At 46.8% G+C, this 23,267-nt stretch overlaps 1 protein-coding gene across 2 annotated transcripts in view; it reads left to right on the forward strand.

Annotated features, from left to right (window-relative positions):
* The window catches only part of LOC115160940 (adenylate cyclase type 5), a 162,271-nt gene that overhangs the window by 85,663 nt on the left and 53,341 nt on the right, over positions 1–23,267 (forward strand). For both annotated transcript variants that reach the window (XM_029711502.1, XM_029711503.1), the window contains exon 3: positions 10,316–10,437. In XM_029711502.1, the coding sequence (XP_029567362.1) occupies positions 10,316–10,437 (122 nt within the window). The remainder of the gene's footprint in view (positions 1–10,315; positions 10,438–23,267) is intronic.

Raw genomic sequence — 23,267 nt, forward strand, 5'->3', positions numbered from 1 at the left:
TGTGGGACAATGTGGCATTTCACCACTCCCGTGCAGTCACAGAGTGGTTTGCAACCCATCCCAGGATGCTGTCACTTTTCCTCCCACCTTACTCTCCATTCCTCAACCCCATAGAGGAATTATTTTCCTCATGGAGGTGGAAGGTTTATGACCACCATCCACATGATCAAATGTCGCAATGAATGCTGGATGCCTGGACAAATCTGCAGAAGATTGCCAGGGATGGACCAGGCATGCTTAAAGATTCTTTCCTAGGTGTATTGCCCAAGATGACATAAGATGTGATGTGGATGAGAACCTGTGGCCAAATGCAGAAGACAGGGTTGATTAGCATTGCTACTGTATCTGTATCGGTAGATGGTGTATTTAGAAATTATTGTATTTTGAAATCACTCAATGCCAAAAAGTGACATAAAACATATTGAAGCATATTGCATCATGTCTGATTCATTCCTGTAACATATACTGCAGTGAATTCTAAACAGTAGAGAGGTGTAACGGATTGGCAGTCGTGGTGAAGGAATGAGGCACAGGAAGCAGCGAGCACAGGGTAGTGGCGTATTTAATGTAGACTCACTACTGAAACAAAATATTCCCAAACACAGGGGAGAAAGTACACACGGCGTAAAATAGCGCCGACACGAACATGAACCGTTAACATAGAAATAATCCCGCACAACACGGAAGCGGATCAGCTCACATAAATAGCCCCGCTAATTAACCACACTCAACACAGGTGCACAAAACCAAAAAAAGGGAAAACCAAAAAGGGGAATCAGTGGCAGCTAATAGGCCGGTGACGACGACCGCCGAGTGCCACCCGAGCAGGAGGGGGCGCCACCGTCGGTGGGAATCGTGACAGTACCCCCCTCCTGACGCGCGGCTCCCGCAGCGCGCCGACACCGGCCTCGAGGACGACCCGGAGGGCGAGGCGCAGGGCGATCCGGACGGAGGCGATGGAAATCCTTCAACATGGATGGGTCCAAGACGTCCTCCGCCGGCACCCAGCACCTCTCCTCCGGGCCGTACCCCTCCCAGTCCACGAGGTACTGCAGGCCCTTCGCCCGGCGTCTCGAGTCCAGAATGGCCCGTACGCTGTACGCCGGGGACCCCCCGATGTCCAGAGGGGGTGGAGGGACCTCCAGCACCTCACCTTCCTGCAGGGGACCAGCTACTACCGGCCTGAGGAGAGACACATGAAACGAGGGGTTAATACGGTAATAGGAAGGGAGTTGTAACCGATAACACACCTCGTTTATCCTCCTCAGGACTTTAAATGGCCCCACACACTGCGGCCCCAGCTTCCGGCAGGGCACGCGGAGGGGCAGGTTCCGGGTCGAGAGCCAGACCCTGTCTCCCGCTACGAACACGGGTGCCTCACTGCGGTGGCGGTCAGCACTCCTCTTCTGCCGTCCACTGGCCTCCTTTAGGGAGTCCTGGACGGCTCTCCAGGTCTCCTTGGAGTGCTGTACCCAGTCCTCCACCGCAGGAGCCTCGGTCTGACTCCGGTGCCATGGTGCCAGGACCGGCTGGTAACCCAAAACACACTGAAAGGGTGACATGTTAGTAGAGGAGTGGCGAAGTGAGTTCTGGGCTAACTCCGCCCAGTGAATGTACCTCGCCCACTCCCCTGGCCGGTCCTGGTAATACGACCTCAGAAACCTGCCCACCTCCTGGTTCACCCTCTCCGCCTGCCCATTGCTCTCGGGGTGAAAACCGGAGGTCAAACTGACCGAGACCCCCAGCCGCTCCATAAACGCCCTCCAGACCCTGGATGTGAACTGGGAACCTCGATCAGAGACAATGTCCTCCGTAGTGCTGGAAGACGTGGGTAAATAGGGCCTCCGCAGTCTGCAGGGCCGTAGGGAGACCGGGCAATGGGAGGAGACGGCAGGACTTAGAGAACCGATCCACAACCACCAGAATCGCAGTGTTCCCCTGAGAGGGGGGAAGATCTGTCAAGAAATCTATAGACAGGTGCGACCATGGCCGTTGTGGAACGGGGAGGGGCTGTAACTTCCCTCTCGGTAGATGCCTAGGAGCCTTACTCTGAGCGCACACCGAACAGGAAGAGACATAGGACCTCACGTCCTTAGCCAAGGTGGGCCACCAGTACTTCCCCCTGAGACTCCGCACTGTCCTCGCCACACCAGGATGACCCGCCGTAGGTAGCGTGTGCGCCCATCGAATCAAACGATCACGAACACCGAGCGGCACATACATGCGACCCACGGGAACTAATGCCCGCTCGATGTCCGCGTCCACCTCCCATACCACCGGTGCCACCAGCCTAGACGCTGGAATGATGGGAGTTGGATCGATGGACCGGTCCTCCGTGTCATAGAGACGGGACAGCACGTCGGCTCTAGTGTTAAGGGAACCCGGTCTATAGGAGATAGTGAACCTAAACCGGGCGAAGAACATGGCCCACCTTGCCTGACGCGGATTCAGTCTCCTCGCTGCCCGGATGTACTCCAGGTTTCGGTGGTCGGTCCAGATGAGAAAGGGGTGTTTAGCCCCCTCAAGCCAGTGCCGCCACACCCTCAAAGCTTTTACCACCGCTAGCAACTCCCTGTCCCCCACATCATAGTTACGCTCCGCCGAACTGAGCTTCCTCGAAAAGAAAGCGCAGGGGCGGAGTTTCGATGGCGTACCCGAGCGCTGTGATAGCACGGCACCCACCCCAGCCTCGGATGCGTCCACCTCCACTATGAATGCTAGAGACGGGTCCGGGTGCGCCAACACGGGTGCGTCGGTGAACAGGGTCTTCAACTTCTTGAAGGCTCCCTCCGCCTCCGTCGACCATCGCAAACGCACCGGCCCCCCCCTTCAGCAGTGAGGTAATGGGAGCCGCTACCTGGCCAAAACCCCGGATAAACCTCCGGTAGTAATTGGCAAAGCCTAAGAACCGCTGCACCTCCTTCACCGTGGTTGGAGTCGGCCAATTACGCACGGCCTTAACGCGGTCACACTCCATCACCACCCCCGTGGTGGAAATGCGATAACCCAGAAAGGAAACGGCTCGTTTGGAAAACACACACTTCTCAGCCTTAACGTATAGGTCATGCTCCAGCAGTCTACCAAGCACCTTGCGCACCAGGGACACATGCGTGGAGCGGGTGGCGGAATATATCAGAATGTCATCGATATAGACTATCACGCCCTGCCCGTGCAGGTCCCTGAGAATCTCGTCAACAAAGGATTGAAAGACGGCTGGAGCATTTTTCAACCCATACGGCATGACGAGGTACTCATAATGGCCCGATGTGGTACTAAAGGCGGTTTTCCACTCGTCTCCCTTCTTGATACGCACCAGGTTATACGCGCTCCTAAGATCCAGTTTTGTGAAGAACTTTGCTCCGTGAAATGATTCCACCGCCGTAGCGATGAGAGGTAGTGGGTAACTAAACCCCACCGTGATAGCGTTTAGACCTCTGTAATCAATGCACGGACGCAGACCTCCCTCCTTTTTCTTCACAAAAAAGAAACTCGAGGAGGCGGGTGAGATGGAGGGCCGAATGTACCCCTGTCCCAGGGATTCAGTGACATATGTCTCCATAGCCGCTGTCTCCTCCTGTGACAAGGGGTACACGTGACTCCTGGGAAGCGCAGCGTTAACCTGGAGGTCTATCGCACAATCCCCCTGTCGATGGGGTGGTAATTTAGTCGCCCTCTTTTTACAGAAGGCGATCGCCAAATCGCCGTACTCAGGGGGAATGCGCACGGAGGACACCTGGTCTGGACTCTCCACCGACGTGGCACCTATGGAAACTCCTAGACACCTCCCTGAACACTCCTCTGACCACCCCTGGAGAACCCCCTGTTTCCACGAAATACGGGGATTGTGACCAGCCAGCCAGGGGACCCCCAGCACCACCGGAAAACGCAGGCGAATAAATAAGGAAAAAACTAATGCGTTCCTTATTATTCCCCTGCGTTACCATGTCCAGTGGCACCGTAGACTCCCTGACTAGCCCTGACCCTAATGGTCAGCTATCTAGGGAGTGCACGGGGAAGGGGGAATCTAACGGCACCCGCGGAATGCCCAGCTTAATGGCAAGTCCACGATCCATAAAGTTCCCAGCTGCGCCTGAATCGACTAGCGCCCTATGCTGGGAAGAGGGGAAAAAAATTAGAAAACAAAACAGGTAAGAACACGTGACCAACAGAGGGTTCTGTTTGAATCTGGTGCCGACTCACCTGGGGTGACCGAGAAGTGTTCTGCCTGCCCTCTCGACTCCCAGACTGGCTCCTCCAGTTTGCCGTGTGTCCTCTCCGACCACAGCTGGGACAGGAGGAGCCAGCTCCTCCGGTGTCCCTTGGCACGGCCCCCCCCACCTCCATAGGGGTAGGGGCGGGGGTGCACGAAGGTGGAACGGGCAGGACCCTCTCCGAACGCCCGCGGGCAGCCAGCAGATTGTCCAAACGAATGGACATGTCGATGAGCTCGTCCAGGGATAGAGCTGCATCTCGACAGGCCAGCTCCCTACGGACGTCCGCCCGGAGACTGCATCTATAGTGGTCTATGAGGGCCCTGTCGTTCCACCCCGCCCCAGCAGCCAAGGTCCTGAACTCCAACGCGAAGTCCTGAGCGCTCCTCGTCTCCTGCCTGAGGTGGAACAGCCGTTCACCCGCCGCTCTTCCCTCCGGAGCGTGGTCGAACACGGCCCGAAAGCGGCGGGTGAACTCTGGATAATGGTCCCTCGCCGAGTCTGGGCCATTCCAGACCGCATTAGCCCACTCCAGAGCTCGGCCCGTCAGGCAGGAAACGAGGGCACTCACGCTCTCCTCTCCCGAGGGAGCAGGTCTGACGGTGGCCAGGTACAGCTCGAGCTGGAGCAGAAATCCCTGGCACCCAGCCGCCGCCCCATCGTACTCCCTCGGGAGCGCCAGACGAAGCGCGCCTGAGCCAGACGTAGTGGGAGGAGGAGGTGGCTGCATCGGAGGAGCCGGAGGTGGAGAGAGGAGACCACTTCTCTCCCATCTGTCCATCCTCTCCATCATCTGGTCCATCGCGGATCCTATGCGGTGGAGGACCGTAGTGTGGTGGAGGACGCGTTCCTCCATCGAGGGGACAGGGGTGGCCGCTGCTCCTGCTGATTCCATGCCTTTTAGTGGTGCGGGATCCTGTAACGGATTGGCAGTCGTGGTGAAGGAATGAGGCACAGGAAGCAGCGAGCACAGGGTAGTGGCGTATTTAATGTAGACTCACTACTGAAACAAAATATTCCCAAACACAGGGGAGAAAGTACACACGGCGTAAAATAGCGCCGACACGAACATGAACCGTTAACATAGAAATAATCCCGCACAACACGGAAGCGGACCAGCTCACATAAATAGCCCCGCTAATTAACCACACTCAACACAGGTGCACAAAACCAAAAAAAGGGAAAACCAAAAAGGGGAATCAGTGGCAGCTAATAGGCCGGTGACGACGACTGCCGAGCGCCACCCGAGCAGGAGGGGGCGCCACCGTCGGTGGGAATCGTGACAAGAGGTTTCATTCTTGTTTTGTAAATACATTTTACAAAATAAATCATTGTGTAGTGCTATCTGTTGTTAGTGTTTTTTAGGTCATTGTTTTATGAGTGACAAAGTGTGCTTGTTGGGTGACAACCTTTGCTAATGTTATGGAAGAATGAGTTGATTTGAGACATGTATGAAGTGTTTTAGTGAATTTTGGATGTGAAATGAACTGCTGTGCCAAGCTGAAATTTGGTTAGGAGAATTGTGTGAAGGGTTTTGAAAAAGTGACCTAAGTATTGATAAATGGGTCCTAGCGATTGTAAAAACTGTAAAACTGCAATCCATAGGGGTGAACCTGCCACGTCCGTTTGCGATATTACAACAACAAAGACGTTACTTCAAACAACAAACTGTTTATTTTCCCCTCTTATCACTGCACGTGCGATAGAGCAGCAAAGTATGTACTACGATTTTAACCAAATCAAATTTTATTGGTCACATACACATATTTAGCAGATGTTATTGCGGGTGTAGCGATATGCTTGTGTTCCTAGCTCCAACAGTGCAGTAGTATCTAACAATTCACAACAATACACACAAATCTAAATGTAAAATAATGGAATTAAGAAATATTAAATATTAGATTGAGAAATGTCGGAGTGGCATTGACAAAAATACAGTAGAATAGAATACAGTATATGCATATGGCGTGATGGCTATTTACCAGTCTGATGGCCTTGAGAAAGAAACTGTTTTTCAGTCTCTTGGTCCCAGCTTTGATGCACCTGTACTAACCTCGCCTTCTGGATGATAGCGAGGTGAACAGGGCATGGCTTGGGTGTTTGATGATCTTTTTGGCCTTTCTGTGACATCGGGTGCTGTAGGTGTCCTGGAGGGCAGATAGTTTTCCCCCGGTGATGCGTTGGGAAGACCGCACCACCTTCTGGAGAGGGCGGTGCAGTTGCCGTACCAGGCGGTTATACAGCCCGACAGGATGCTCTCAATTGTGCATCTGTAAAAGTTTGTGAGGGTTTTAGGGGCCAAGCCAAATTTTTTCAGCCTCCTGAGGTTGAAGATGCGCTGTTGCGCCTTTTTCACCACACAATCGGTGTGGGTGGACCATTTCAGATCGTCAGTGATGTGTACGCCGAGGAACTCGAAGCCACGATGCTGAATGCTCATTTCCTCAAAACTGGCCTGGGGCGGCCAGTAGTGGCCAGTGGAGCTGTTTCGCCTATCGCGGATCTCAGGTTTAAATGTATTTTCCCAATGGGGAAATTATGAAATATCAATAGGCTACATGGAGGAGACAAAGATTTCCTAGTAACCAAGGTCTGCGCTTACTTAAGTGACCAGTGGCTTCTGCTCCTTATAGATCCACAATGTCACAGCCTTAGAAAGTAGCAGGCGTCACCAAGGAGACAATCACCCCAGGTGTTGACAGATAGGACAGGTAGTGATGTAAGAGAGTAAGATGAACGCTGAGTCTGAAATGAAACTCTATTCCCTATACAGTCAATATATTGCACTATGTAGCAGTGTTTCCCAACTCTGTTTCTCGAATACCCCAACAGCACACATTGTTATTGTAGCCCCGTACAAAAACACCTGATTCAACTTGTCAAGGGCTGGATGATTAGTTGACAAGTAGAATCAGGTGTGCTTGTCCCGGGCCATAACAAAAATGTGTTTATAGAGGTTGTCATTTTTTTAAACATTTTTTTTACCCCCCTTTTCATAATATCCAATTGGTAATAGTTACTGTCTTGTCTCATCGCTGCAACTCCCGTACGGACTCAGGAGAGGCGAAGGTCGAGAGCCATGCGTCCTCCGAAACACAACCCAACCAAGCCACACTGCTTCTTGACACAATGCCCATCCAACCCAGAAGCCAGCTGCACCAATGTGTCAGAGGAAACACTGTACACCTAGTGACCTGGTCAGCGTGCACTGCGCACAGCCTGCCGCAGGAGTCGCTAGTGCGCGATGAGACAAGGATATGCCTGCCGGCCAAGCCCTCCCTAACCCAGACTATGCTGGGCCAATTGTGCGCCACCCCACGGGCCTCCCGGTCGCGGCTGGCTGCGACAGAGCCTGGGCTCAAACCCAGAATCTCTGGTGGCACAGCTAGCACTGCGCTGCAGTGCCTTAGACCACTGTGCCACCCGGGAGGCCAGAGGTTGTCATTTTGGGCGCAGACCAAAACTGCAGGTTGAATTGACACCAGGATCAGGGATGCCTCAATCTGTGTTCATAGTATAGGCCAGGACATCCTAGCACAGTAGGTTTTGAAATGCCTTGTTCATATTCAGATTCATGCCTAACATGAGTAGCTACTAGCAGGTGGCTTAACTTCTATGGGCTAGGTGGGACGCTAGCGTTCCACCCCCGGTACACCCTATCAACAGCAGGTGAAATATCAAGGGCGCCAAATTTGAAAACTATTAAATGCCATAATTCAAATTTCTCAAACATACAACTATCTTACACCCTTTGAAAGATAAACATCTCCTTAATCTAACCACGTTGTCCGATTTCAAAAAGGCTTTACGGCGAAAGCATAACGTTAGATTATGTTAGGACAGTACATTGACAAAACATTACACACAGCTATTTTCAATGCAAAGACAGGCGTCACCAAAAGCAGAAAACCAGCTAAAATTATGCACTAACCTTTGACAATCTTCATCAGATGACAGTCCTAGGACATTATGTTAGACAATACATGCATTTGTTGTTCTATCAAGTTCATATTTATATCCAAAAACAGCATTTTACAATGGCGTTGATGTTGAGAAAATATTTTCCCTCCAATACTGCCAGTCAATCAGCACAACAAATTAAATAATTACTATTCGAAACCATTGGAAAAAATATTATATTGTCATTCAAAGAATTATAGGTTAACATCTCGTGAACGCAACCGCATTGCCAGATTTAAAAATAACTTTACTGGGAAATCACACTTTGCAATAAACAAGGTGCTGTGTTCAGAAAAATAGGCTAGGCGATACAGACTAGGCGCCATGTTGGAGAGATCTAAAATCCAAAATACTATTGTAAATATTCCCTTACCTTTGATTATCTTCATCAGAAGGCACTTCCAGGAATCCCAGGACCATAACAAATGTAGTTTTGTTCGAAAAAGCTCATAATTTATGTCCAAAAAGCTCCGTGTTGTTAGCGCGTCCTGTAGGCTACTCAAAAAAATGAACGACGCCCGCCGGACTTGTCTTCACCAAAGAGGGAAAAAAATATATTTACGTTCGTTCAAACATGTCAAACGTTGTATAGCATAAATCATTAGGCCTTTTTCAATCAGAACTTCAATAATATTCAAGGCGGATGATTGCATTCTCTTTTAAAACGTATTGGAACGAGAGTGCCCAAACATGCACTCGCGCGCCATAGCAGTATAGGCCATCCGCTTATGACCAACTTACCAGGCCTCTCGTTCGGTCAGTTTTCACAGTAGAAGACTCAAACCACTTTGTAAAGACTGTTGACATCTAGTGGATGGCGTAGGAAGTGCTAAATGATTAATAAGTCCCTGTGTGTTTCAATGGCATAGGCTTAAAAGTAATTCAACACATCAGATATCCACTTCCTGTTAGAATTTGTCTCAGGGTTTTGACTGCCATATGAGTTCTGTTATACTTACAGACACCATTCAAACAGTTTTAGAAAATTCAGAGTGTTTTCTATCCAAATCTATTAATAATATGCATATCCTAGCTTCTGAGTATGTGTAGGAGGCAGTTAAAAATGGGCACATATTTATTTTTTAAATTCTCAATACTGCCCCCTAGCCCCAACAGGATATGCTTTGTTAGTCACCCAGCATAAGGGCTGTCTACACAGTAACTAGATGAATGGCAAAGGTATAATGACTGAAGCTCTGCAAGTCACAAAGCAGAAAGAAAGAAAGTGAGAGAGAGCAAGAGATAAAATCAAATAACATTTTATTCAAATACAACAGGTATTACTTTACCATCAAATGCTTACTTACAAGCCATTAACCAACAATGCAGTTTTGAGAAGAAAATATATATATATATTTACTAAGTAAAGAGAGAGAGATACAGAGAGATATACAGAGATAGTTAAAAAGAGATAGAGAAACTCTTAGCTAACAGCTAATTCGCTAGGATTGACAAGAAGTTAAAGAAGTGGGTTTGTGTGTTGTTGTTGGCCTATCCTAGCCCCTCGGTAACACCCGTCCACCTACACCTGCTGCTGTGGTGTAAACAGAATAGGAGGGCTTCGTCCCAAATTACACCCTATTCCCTATATAGTGAACTAATGTGGACCAGAGCCATGGTAAAAATGTGTGCACTATATAGGAAATAGGGTTCCATTTGGGATGCAGCCAAGGAGATGGCATCAAGGGCTGGCCCACACTTGTCAACCAGTGATAACATCTCTCAGCAGGCAGGGATACTGTGCCGTGGGCGTCATCGCAATAGAGGGATGGAAAGATAGAAGCAGGGGCAAGCAGCTGTCTGTTCTAGTCCTAAACTACCCAGGTCTTCTCCTGTTGGATTGGCCAGAATCAAGACCTCTCCATTTCTCTGTCTCACCGTCTGTCTCGTGTAATGACTCCTATAAACTAAATCTCTGGTTTGTCCGTTTTCTCTCTACTCTCTCCCCTGCCTCTCTCTCTCTCTCTCTCTCTCTCTCTCTCTCTCTCTCTCTGGGATTTTCTCTCCTTCTCTCTTTTTCCCCTGGGTGTCTTCCCTCACTCTCTCGCCCCCTCCTCTCTCTCTTCATCCTTCTCTCTCTCTCTCTACTTTCTACCTTCCTCCCCATCTCTTGCCCTCTCTCTCTCATTCCTCTATCTCTGCAGGAGCGTCTCCTGCTCTCCGTGCTTCCCCGTCATGTTGCCATGGAGATGAAAGCTGATATTAACGCTAAGCAGGAAGACATGATGTTTCACAAGATCTACATCCAGAAGCACGACAACGTCAGGTACCGGTCACCAATGACATGATCAGGGAGAGTGGGGACACATGCAGTCAATGCCATGCTCCAAAGCTATGTCCAGGTCATTCTCTTAATCAATTACCATGCTACTTTACTCAGCATTACCTAGCCTCTGAGGACAGCTATACATGCTATCCAGTGTGTGTCTGGCATATCTCTGTCACTCCCACACACTTCAGGCTTGGAGACTTTGTCAAACTTTTGTCAAGCCTTTGTCTTGGCATTTAAAGGCATGATGAAAGCCCTTGGAATCCATGTATAATCATGAAGTATAAATGCTTGATGATCCATTTATATCATCATCCCATTATTACCATGTTGATAGTATGTGTTTAACCTCCAATGGTAGTGGAGGTTAATCATCATCCAATAGCAAGCATTAAATATGTGATGTAGTCTAGAGAATCAGAGTAGGCACCATCTTGTTGATTATGGAACGACTGCACAAGGCTTGCATTTGGTAGAGAGAGAGAGCGAGAGAGAAAGAGAGAGAGAGAGAGAGAGAGAGAGAGAGAGAGCGAGAGGGTTGTTTTCTCTGTGGCTGTCTGCCTTGTGGACACCAAGAAGACTCCTAACGTCATGCTGTGTGTTGTGTTCTCAGAACCATGCCTGGTAGGCTTCTAGCTCTTCTGTCTTAGGGCAGACTAGACCCAAACACACATAAGAGGTGCTATTGTAGCTTTGAAGAGTCTCTTTGAACCACACGGGTAGAGTCGGAGGTCATGTATCTTTCACTCTTTTTTAAAACAAAACAGTCTTTTCATTGCCTGTGTCTGTGTGTATGTGATCATTATCAGTTTGTTGCCATGTTAGAGCAGAGAGAGTTGAACCTTGAAGTCAGAGAGGGTTTAGCTCAGAGGCCTGGCAGTTCATGGAATATCTACCGCTACGGAAGGAAGGTTCAGGCACAATGCATGTGATGCCTGCTGTTTTTGAGAAGAATGAAAGGTCGAGAAAACACACACACACACACACACACACACACACACACACACACACATAATTCCATATAGCGCTAACATTTATCTCTAAAAGTCTCTCACACATTTTAAAATTAGTCACTCTAGATAAGCTAGCCACACTGTAGAAAACACTATCGATGACAATTGGTTATGATAACGATGGCAATGCTGATGATGAAGATGCTGTGCGACAAAGAAGTATGTATATTTTCTGATCGTGGTGATTCTGTCCGGCGACTGATCTCAACTGGCCCTGCACGAGGCTGCTTGAAAAAGCGTTGCCCCTGTTTTTAACTGACTCACCGGGGGTCTAGGATTACTGGCCGCTAGGCTAAGCTAAGCCTGGCTGACTGTGCGGCTAATACCCTGCTAAAGAGAGGGAGGCCTGGAGTAGCAAGCCGCTAACAGTGCCCGGCCACCTTCTGTAATTGGGCAGCAGACAGACAACAGGAAAAGAGTGGACAGCTCCTGGCAGGGATAGAGAGAGAAAGAGAGAGGGCACTTGGCTGTGGAGAGAGAGAAAGGATAGAAGACTGGGGCTGCTGTGTCTAACATTACTACATTACTAGTGCATGTAGCTGTCAAATCCTTGCTTCCTCTCTCATAAGCATCAAGGACCTCCTCTCCTTCAATGGGCTTTGAGAGGAATTGAGGAAACAAGGATGGAGAAAGCAATAATTATTTGACAGCTAGTAACGTTTTCAGACACTGCCCGGGTTTCAGTGTTTATTTGTGTGCTCCAGTTAGATGGGGGAGATATAGTGGAGGATGTACTGTATATAGCCTAGCATGTGAGATGGGGTTGCTGAGAGAGCAGATAGCATCTTGTCCTGCAGCATGTCATGTCCATGGCCGCTCCTCCCGGCTCTGACTGCTCAGCTCCTCCCGGGCCCTGCTCTGCTCCTCCCGGGCCCTGCTCAGCTCCTCCCGGGCCCTGCTCTGCTCCTCCCGGGCCCTGCTCAGCTCCTCCCGGGCCCTGCTCAGCTCCTCCCGGACCCTGCTCTGCTCCTCCCGGGCCCTGCTCTGCTCCGCCCGGGCCCTGCTCTGCTCCTCCCGGGCCCTGCTCTGCTCCTCCCGGGCCCTGCTCTGCTCCTCCCGAGCCCTGCTCTGCTCCTCCCGGGCCCTGCTCTGCTCCTCCCGGGCCCTGCTCTGCTCCTCCCGGGCCCTGCTCTGCTCCTCCCAGGCCCTGCTCAGCTCAGCCCACTCTGCTGTTAGTCAGGAGGCCTCCCTTTTGCTTTTCTGCCTCCTCCTCCACCTTCCTCCTCCTCCTCGAACAAAAGCCCCATGGCTTTCAGCAATTAGGCCGAAATGTCCCGACTACAAGTATGTTATGCAAGTTAGTAGCAGTGGGGTGTAGGGATGTTTGTCGAGAAGTTTTGAAGCTCATCTCAGTGAAGTGGGGTATTGATATGTCTACTAGAAAACAACACAAAGGTGTTTTTTTGCCAGTTTAAAGTTTCAAACTTTATTCGCCATGTGCACAGGATACAACAGGTATAAAACAGCATAGTGACATTCTTACCTTGAGACCTCTTTCCAAACAACGCAGTGATAATAATTTATACAATGTGTGGGTCTAATCCTGAATGCTGATTGGTTGAAAACGCATTCCAACCGGTGTCTATTCCACAAGTTACCTCCGGCAAAATCTATGATGTTAAAATGCCTATTTACTCTGTTCCATCTGACTCCGCAATCCACTGTCTCATCAGCCCAGCCTGGCAAGTATTGAACCTGATCTCCACTATAAAAAGCATCTAGACATCTCACATTTCCTTTAGACTAACATTTAGCTTTCAACAGCGGAGATTTATGTAAACATTGCTGTCTGTCTCTCCGACATTTGCAACATTGTTTCTGTATTCTAATTTGGTCTCCAGCTGTCCCATAGTAATGAATGTGTAGGGGTCGGGAGTGGGGATGAGACAGACAGGATATATACAAAGAAATGTAAATTAAAAAAAGTTTAAAAGAAACGAAGTTCAGCTAGTTTGCAGTTTTTCCAGCTTCAGTTTGAAGTGATTGTGTTCTGTGTTGTTGGCTAGCTCCTCTGAACAACAATGTCCTGACGAGAGAGCACATTTTCTATGCCGGTCGAAATTGCGCCACATTAGCTCATGGTTATGGATGTATCCATATAAATGTCACTAGAAAACAGCTTAAACAAATGCAAGTGCTGCTACTGCTGTTATTCTGTTTGCACTGTTTGAAGTGACTGTAAGTTAGCCGTAGTTGGCTAGCTAGCAAGCAAGGGATAAGAACGTTGCCAACCAGTGGAACATTTAGTGGAACATGGAACATTTAGAACGGAACATTTAGAACGAATGACTGGGTTGCATCCATAGATACAGAACAAAAAGACAACGACTGGGTCGCGTCTCTGGCAACCGAACCGATAGAACTAATGACCAGCCAGCTTGGGGAGCAATAGTAGGATATATAAATACTTATGGTAATATACTAATGGTAGTATATACAGTACCAGTAAAAAGTTTGGATACACCTACTCATTCCAGGTTTTTTCTTTATTTTTACTATTTTCAACATAGTAGAATAATAGTGAAGACATCAAAACTAGGAAATAACACATATGGAATCATGTAGTAACCAAAAAAGTGTTAAACAAATCAAAATATATTTTATATTTGAGATTCTTAAAAATAGCCACCCTTTGCCTTGATGGCAGCTTTGCAAACTCTTGATATTCTCTCAACCAGTTTCACCTAGAATGCTTTTCCAACAGTCTTGGAGGAGTTTGCTGAGCACTTGTTGGCTGCTTTTCCTTCATTCTGTGGTCCAACTCATTTCAAACCATCTCAATTGGGTTAAGGTCAGGTGATTGTGGAGGCCAGGTCATCTGATGCAGCACCATCACTCTCCTTCTTGGTCAAATAGCCCTTACACACCCTTGAATGAGTAGGTGTGTCCGAGCCATAGTCAATGAACAGCATTCTCACATAGGTGGGGAGCATCATCTGTAGATCATTTGGGGCGGTATGCAAATTGGAGTGGGGAGTCTGGGATGATGGAGGTGATGTGTGCCATGACCAGCCTTTCAAAGCACTTCATGCCTACAGATGTTAATGCTTCAGGGCGATAGTCGTTGTGGCAGGTAGCCTTAGAGTTATTGAGAACAGGGGCCTGCTCTGAGAACGCACCCTGGAATACCGTACGGCCCCGAGGCCTTGCGAGTGTTGACCAGATTAAAAACCTTACGTCGGCCTCGGAGAGCGAGACCACCCAGGCCTCTGGGACAGCGGGGGCCCTCATGCACGGCTGTGTTGTTTTTGTCGAAAAGTGCATAAAATGCATTGAGTTCGTCTAGTAGAGAGGCATTGTTGGATAGATCACTTCCAGGTCTACCTTTGTAATCCGTAATGGACTGTAGCCCCTGCCACATTGAGATGGTGTTTTTTACATTGGATAAAAGTAGACTCAGAGCTAGAAAACAGTATTTCATACACTACAGTTGAGGAACAATGGGAAAGTAATTCTGCTTTGAAAGTTGATACATTTGTAACCCCACTTTTGAGAAAATGGCTATTGAATATTTTAGTACACATATTGAAGAGCTCTTTGTCTACACCCATTCAGCATTGTTCACACCCTCTTAAGCCTTAGCCCCACTCGTCTCTTTAAGGATTCACATGAGGCCATGAGGCATGAGGCCATGTGCTAAACAGTGAGTACGGTAGTGTACAACCAAAGATTTCAAGACTAAAGGCTGGTTTATACTACGTCTATCGACATGTCTGTATGCAGTTATCGCAGTGACATCATTAATTCTATTGTCGTCCAACATCAAACTTGTCGAAGTAACAAACAACGAAATAAAAGCAGGTCATTCTACCGGAGAATTTTAAGAACTTGGACACTGTCTCGTTGGCCTAACGTTATATCCTAATTTGACTTTGGTTCAGGTCATGTTGATCTTCACATTACCGTTTCTGGTAACACAATATATCAAATAAAATCAAAGTTTATTTGTCACATGCATAGGCTACAGAAGTTGTTAACGGTACAGTGAAATGGTTACTTGCATAGTGGAGTCATTTGTTTAGACATGTAGCTGGCTAGCTAAACAATTAACCATAATCCCAACTCATAACATTACTACACTGCATTAATCTACAGGTAGCTAAAGCTAACAAACTAGCTAGGTTCAATATTAACTAGCTAGCTAACATTAGGCTATAACTAGCAATGCAAATGGCTCTGAGATATGAATATTATTACTACACAGATTATACACGTAATGTTAGCTAGCACGCCAGCTAGCTAACGATAGCTAGCTAGCTAACAATAGCTAGCTAGCTAACAGTACGCTTTAACTTCCAATGAAAACGATTTTCTGACAAAATCAGAAACGTATAATATCTGAAAATGTAGCTAGCTAGACTCTCTTACCCATATACATGGATAAACGCTTCTCCATCTCTGTCACGGATGCCATGGTTGCCCTTAGTTTGAAGATGTAATCCGGAGACAGATGTTTTATGCAACAGCCTTCTGTGTTCTCTTTTCGGTTCCCTCCGCATTTGCAATCAAACGCCTGAATTTTCTCCATCTCTTTAGCTATCATACACTGCTTCGACTGGGCATTCCACTGATTTCAAAACTCGGTCCTCCAGAAAGTGGAGAGCCATAGCAACACTTGTGCAGTTCTTTGTGATATCTTTCAAAAAATCTGCTTTAGAAAGGATTACCTACACATACTAGACAGCTCATGCTATAGACAGAAGTGTGCTACATGGCAGACCAATCTGAACGCATCTCTCCAGCCCATCAATTATCTTAGCCAATCGTGGCTAGCGGGAAGGTTCCTGACTTTTTCCGTGGCTAAACCAACTAGGCTCGTAATTTAACAATTTGATTTGTATTTACAGACGGCATACAAGTTTGTTATTAAGGCCCATGAAATTTCACGTTCCAGAAGACATTTCTGCCCCAAAAACGCATTTTGATAAAAAATGATGTTTTATGTTCAAATGCCTTTCCTGTGAAGTAGTGAAGCATGACATATGTCTAGTTTCCTGAAACAAGTCACATATTGTCCTTTTGCCTGTTTGCCTGTTTGGTGGGTCTGTGGAGGTCACAGCGGGACTACTTGTACACCTTCGTGTATTCAGATTTGGGGTCGGCTGTGATAGCCCTAAGTGCATTAGCTCTGCCCTTTAGCTTACCTCTGTGTTAATCCAGAGCTTTTGATTGGTGAAAGCAGCAAAAGTTCAATGTGGGGACTACATCTGCGATGCATTTTCTTCTTTTTTTCTTTACCCCTTTTTTCCTCCCCAATTTCGTGGTATCCAATTGGTAGTAGTTACAGTCTCATCGCTGCAACTCCCGCACGGACTCGGGAGAGGCGAAGGTCGCAAGCCATGCGTCCTTCGAAACACAACCCAACCAAGCCGCACTGCTTCTTGACACAACGCACAACCAACCCGGAAGCCAGCCGCACCAATATGGTGACCTGGTCAGTATGCACTGCGCCCGGCCCGCCACAGGAGTCGCTAGTGCGCGATGAGACAAGGATATCCCTGCCGGCCAAACCCTCCCTAACCCGGACGACGCTGGGCCAATTGTGCGTCGCCCCATGAACCTCCCAGTTGCGGCTGGCTGCAACAGAGCCTGGGCTCGAACCCAGAATCTCTGGTGGCACAGCTAGCACTGCAATGCAGTGCCTTAGACCACTGCGCCACCCGGGAGGCCTGCGATGCATTTTCTGATGAAGCCCGAGACGGAGGTGGTTAGCTTGTTCATGCTGTTGCCGGAGTCCCGAAACATATTCCAGTCAGCGCTAGCAAAGCAGTCCTGCAACTTAGCCTACGATTCTCAAAACCATTTCTCTAAGGAGCACAGTTACTTCCTCTCTGGTGGCACAGCTAGCACTGCAATGCAGTGCCTTAGACCACTGCGCCACCCGGGAGGCCTGCGATGCATTTTCTGATGAAGCCCGAGACGGAGGTGGTTAGCTTGTTCATGCTGTTGCCGGAGTCCCGAAACATATTCCAGTCAGCGCTAGCAAAGCAGTCCTGCAACTTAGCCTACGATTCTCAAAACCATTTCTCTAAGGAGCACAGTTACTTCCTGTTTGAGCTTCTGTTTATAAAGAGGAAGCAGGAGTATAGAGACATGATCTGATTTGCCAAAGGGGGGAAGAGGGAGGGCCTTGTATGGTTGCTTGTGGATTGAGTAACAGTGGTCTAGGACTTTATCGCCCCTAGTGGCGAAGGAGACGTATTGACAGAAGTTGGGCATTTTGCAGTTTGTGCCATTGTCCCAACCCGAGGACAGATACATTTTGCATTATGACATGGCCTTTGGCTGACATTTTTTATTCCGATATTCATATATTGAACTCAATTCATGAACTGAACTCTGAGTTCTGTCGCTCTCACTCTGTTGTCTCTCTCATGCAAACTCTCCACTCCATCCCTGTGTGGTATAGTAAGGAGAGAAGTCCATGCTGCTGCAGCTCTGCATGTGTCTGTGTGTCTGCCAGGTGATTGGCTGCAGGCTGCAGTGCAGTTGTGCTGCAGTCCACAGTGGCATCCAGCCTAGTCTTTTAGTACCTTACATTACATAACATCCCCTACAGGAGCTGTTAGTCTATATCCGTGCTGTTCTAACTAGTACTGACACACTCTCCTTGTTCAGCACAGCACAGCACTAAAGCAAACAGCACAGGATATACTGCTGAGCTCTGTCCTTCACTTCTCACTTACCCTCTGCTCCTCCCCCTATGGACATTCCTTTGTGGACATTCTACCTCCCCCCTCTCCCCTCTCCCACCAACAGACATTTACAGTGCCTTCAGAAAGTATTCATACCCCTTGACTTATTCCACATTTTGATGTGTTACAGCCTGAATTCAAAATGGATTCAATATTTTTGTCTCTCATCCATCGACACACAGTATCCCATAATGACAAAGTGAAAACATGTTTTGTCCTGCTGAAAGGTGAATTCATTTCCCAGTGTCTGGTGGAAAGCAGACTGAATCAGGTTTTCCACATTTTTTGCAGTATTACTTTAGTGCCTTGTTGCAAACAGGATGCATGTTTTGGAATATTTTTATTCTGTACAGGCTTCCTTCTTTTCACTCTGTCAATTAGGTTAGTATTGTGGAGTAACTACAATGTTGTTGATCCTAGAGCTGTTGTGGTGACCGTATTACCGCCATACCAGAGGTCACGGGTCATGGACGCAGTCAAATTCCACGTGAACGTTTAGTCATGGTAAATAGGCTTCTCCAAGCTCTGATGCTGCTGATGGTCATTAGTAGCCTACCAAACTTCCTAACTGCCTGGTACTCAGCACTCTATTGTCCCTCTAATCACTCTGACATAAGTGTAAATGTAATCAAAAATCTAATCAATCACTTCATGAGAGTCCATGAGCTCATGTTGCGCAACATTTCTATAGGCTATGCAATTGCGTGAGAAATCCAAGTTTTGGTGGACTCTATTAAAAAGAGGAGGATCCCATCAGCTTTATATAGGCTAGGCCTACTATTGATCAACTTTCCTAATGTTAAGCGTATTGCTTCGCTTTACAACAGGAGTATAGCCTACCTGGCTGGCATGAAAATGAACCACAGGAAAAGCGTCCTCCATTCGTTATTTAAGTGTATAGATCACATTTATTTTTTCCCGTTGCCCATTTCGAGACAGGTGCATGATAATGGTCCATTCTAAACCAAAACAAATTTCACACATATATTATCTAGTATATGTAAAGACAAAATTAAATCAAGAATAGTCTGACAATATTAGCCTAACACTTGTGAATGATGCCCAGCATAAGAAACTGCCTTTTCTTGCAACTTTTTTGAATCATAGTCACTCACCTCATGTAGCCTAGCCCATAGGCTTATATGTTTTTCAAAGGTTTGTATCACAACTAAAGTGGCCAAATAACTTCATAAAATGAAGCACATTAATCTGCTTTAGGAGGGGTTTAGAGCCTAACTGGTATACACAGGCAGCGCGTGAGTTTAGAGCCTAACTGGTATACACAGGCAGCTCGTGAGTTTAGAGCCTAACTGGTATACACAGGCAGCGTGTGAGTTTCAACTTTGGAGAAGATAATTTTCACCATAAAAATGCACCTTTATAATAAAAGCATTACATGCATAATCGCATTTGTGGTCACTTTTGATGATGGTGTTTTCCCCATAATGGAACATTCGCGCTTATAGCTAAACGTTCTGATCTGTTGCGTCAGCCACATTGCGTAATAACGTTTTTTTTTTATGCTAGTGGTTGTATTCATTTTGGGTCTATCGCACCCCACAACTGTCCCAGACTATGTTTGGAATATCTATTTCTTGCACAGAATAGAATAGGTTGACTTTTGTAATATGGGGGATATTAGATTGACATAGGCTAGTGATTTTGCTGTTCATTAGGCCTACTTATCTTGTTGGCTGACAAAAAGTAAATGTGGACAGTTCTTCCAATATCTTCAACATGCACCTTGGAATTGGATAAGGATGCGCGCAGTTGCGTCCCTGATGTGTCTGTCTTCACTTGTAGCCTGTGAGAAAGACCCGATCACGTGATGATTGCGCAGCACTCAGGGGTTGCGCAGCACTCCGGCCCGCAAAAGGCATATATTTTTTTAGGGTGCATTACGGCCACAAAGGGGATGCCACCGTGAAATTCGAGGCATTATCAAATGCTTGTCAAATTGTGAATGAGAGACTGATGTATTGTGTACAGCCTGCACAAAAAAAAACAAAGCAGTGCTCATGCCTTTCAAGCGACTTTTTTCAAATCATCATTAGAGTCTCGTCATGCAGCCTTAGAATGTATTATAAATCAAAACATATAGCCCAACGTTTGTGGAACAACTAAAGTTACATTAGTAACTCTAAATTGAGTATATAGGAGTACCTATTTCTTTGTTAACCGCTCAACACAGAATAGCCGCATGTGCGCACTCCCTCAAATCTTTTGGAGAAAATATTTATATTTTATATTTTATGATTGTATTCTTCATACAATAAAGTAATATAAAATAATATCACAGAATTCTAAGCAAATCTTGTCTGCTAAATGAAGTAGTGTAGCCCACAGCCATTTTGCACAGCCACATCAGGACCTAACATAAGGACAACTCAGAGTATGCTATTCTTTTCATCTGAAATAGAATACATTTTCTTCATATCATTCTTCTTTAGATCTGTCTAAATAAATAAGCGATTTATTGTGAAGGTGTAGGCTATATTATATGGATTTATTATACTTTTTTAAATGTAGATGTTCCAAATGTCTGCAAGTGTGGAAGCCAGGAGATGCTAAATGTGTTTATGTTAATTAACGGTGAATTACCATGAGACTGACAGTTATTTGCTTGACAATCAACAGATGATGAAATTTCATGACCGCCACAGCCCTAATTGATCCATCCTCAGTTTTTCTGGTGGCAAGTGGTGTACTAGTGGACATTAGAACATAGCCCTGGTCGCTCTTGGGGTTGGGTTAAATGCAGAAGACACATTTCAGTTGAAGGCATTCAGTTGTACAACTGGCTAGGTATCCCCCTTTCCCCCTTTCTTCCCAGCTGATGTTGTCACCTGGGTGTAGAGAAAATGGCTGCTGAGAATATGGATGATATTGGATGGGAATGGCTTTGTAATGTACAATATCTAAAAGACTGGCACTAAGCTTGTCTTTGGGGCATGCTGGTGTAGAGCTATGCTTAGACCACGGACAGCAACAGGAAGGTGTGCAGCCAGGGACAGAGAGGAAGAAATACAAACTGACAAGCAGCCAAGTGTAACAGCTACACATGGGTTTGGTTGGGCATGACAGGATCATCACAACAACAGAGAGAGAGAGAGAGAGAGGAGAGAGAGAGAGAGAGAGAGAGAAGAGAGAGAGAGAGAGAGAGAGAGAGAGGAGAGAGAGAGAGAGAGAGAGAGAGAGAGAGAGAGAGAGAGAGAGAGAGAGAGAGAGAGAGAGAGAGAGAGAGAGAGAGAGAGGTGTATAAATGACCACACAGACAGGTAGCTGAACTGGACACTATCCTGATATGACAGTAGTATTATAACTAAAATGACAGAAGGTGTGGTAGGAGAACTGTGAAGAGGGGAGGTAGAGAAGGAAAATAGTGAGAGGTGGATATGCAGGGTGAGATGAGTGAAGTGGAGAGAGGCATAGAAGGTAGGAGTGAGGGAGAGAAAGGGGAAGGAGGGAGAGAGAGGGGAATGTATGCAGAGTGAGGTGAGTGAAATGGAGAGAGGCAGGGGGGCCATGAGGGCGGCAGGAGGGGAGAGCCCAACCATCAACAGTGCTGAGGGGTCAAGCTATGCGGCAGGAGATGAAAGGCTGATTGTCTGTGGCAGTGCCAGGAGGTCCGGGGGAAACAAGGTTAGGGGTCAAGACAGAAGCCCCTTTTGACATGGCAGCGAGATGACCCGTAACAGGTTCTGCGGGGCTAGCTATGTAAGCAGGAAGTGCTTTCTCTTTCTCTCTCTCTCTCTATCTTTTTTCTCTCTCTCTCTCCCTTTATTCTTTCCCAGGGGGGATGTTGGATGTTGGACGCGGTCCCTGGCATGGCTGCCGTTTTCATGCGAGCCGAGGCCTAGCTCAGAAGCAAGCAAAGCATGGAGGCGTACTGTAACAAACAAATTCCTAACAATATAATGCCATTCACTCCCTCGCAGCTCGGGTGTCACGTTTTAACTGAAACTCTGGGTTTCAGCAGTTTCACCCCAAGCTGTAAAAGGGTTGTTATTCCATCCTGGGCCTTGTTGTTGTGCAGATTATCCACCTTTTGGAAGCGATTTACAATAGATTTACTCTAGTTGGGACATTGCCCGAGTCCAGCGCATGGCCTTGTTGTAGCCTGTAAACCAGGTTGTGTGGTTGGTACAGAAGGTTCATTCCATTGTTAGATTCCATTGAGCAAATGAGATATGACTGTCTGTTTATCATCTCTGACAGTTTAGCAAATTAATGCAATGGATGAGCACAATAACGCTGATGGGAATATATTGTCTCTCTCTGACTGAGTGGTTGTAAGGGCTTCAACATGCCTGGTTTCATCAGGTCATGGTCACAGTGTACCTTGTTTGGTAAAGTTATTGCACAATGAATATCTGATGTTTTCTCCAAGTGGTGACGTCCTGTTTCGGTGAATGTATTTTCCTTTTTAATTTCTGTTACATACACCCAGTGACTCATAAATACTTTATACAGTTCCTTCGGAAAGTATTCATACCCCTTGACTTTTTCCAAATTTTGTTACGTTACAGCTTTGTTCTAAAATTGATGAAATATTTATTTTTCCTCAGCAATGTACACACAATACCCCATAATGACAAAGTGAAAACAGGTTTGTAGAAATGTTTCCAACTTTATTAAAAATAATAAACAGAAATACCTTATTTACACAAGTATTTAGACTCTTTGCTATGAGACTCAAAATTGAGACACTATGAGACACTGCATCTCAGTGCTAGAGGTGTCACTACAGACATCCTGGTTCAAATCCAGACTTTATCACAACTGGCCGTGATTGGGAGTCCCATAGGCCGGTGCACAATTGGCCCAGTATCGTCGGTGTAGGCCGTCATTGTAAATAAGAATTTGTTCTTAACTGACTTGCCTAGTTAAACAAAGGTATATATATTTTTTAATGAATTTAGCTCAGGTGCATCCTGTTTCCATTGATCATCCTTGAGATGTTTCAACAACTTGATTGGAGTCCACCTGTGGTAAATTCAATTGATTGGACATGATTTGAAAAGGCACACGCCTGTCTATATAAAGTCCCACAATTGACAGTGCATGTCAGAGCAAAAACCAAGCCATGAGGTCGAAGCAATTGTCCGTAGAGCTCAGA

The sequence above is a fragment of the Salmo trutta genome, chromosome 24, assembly GCF_901001165.1.
Source record: "Salmo trutta chromosome 24, fSalTru1.1, whole genome shotgun sequence".
Taxonomy (NCBI): domain Eukaryota; kingdom Metazoa; phylum Chordata; class Actinopteri; order Salmoniformes; family Salmonidae; genus Salmo; species Salmo trutta.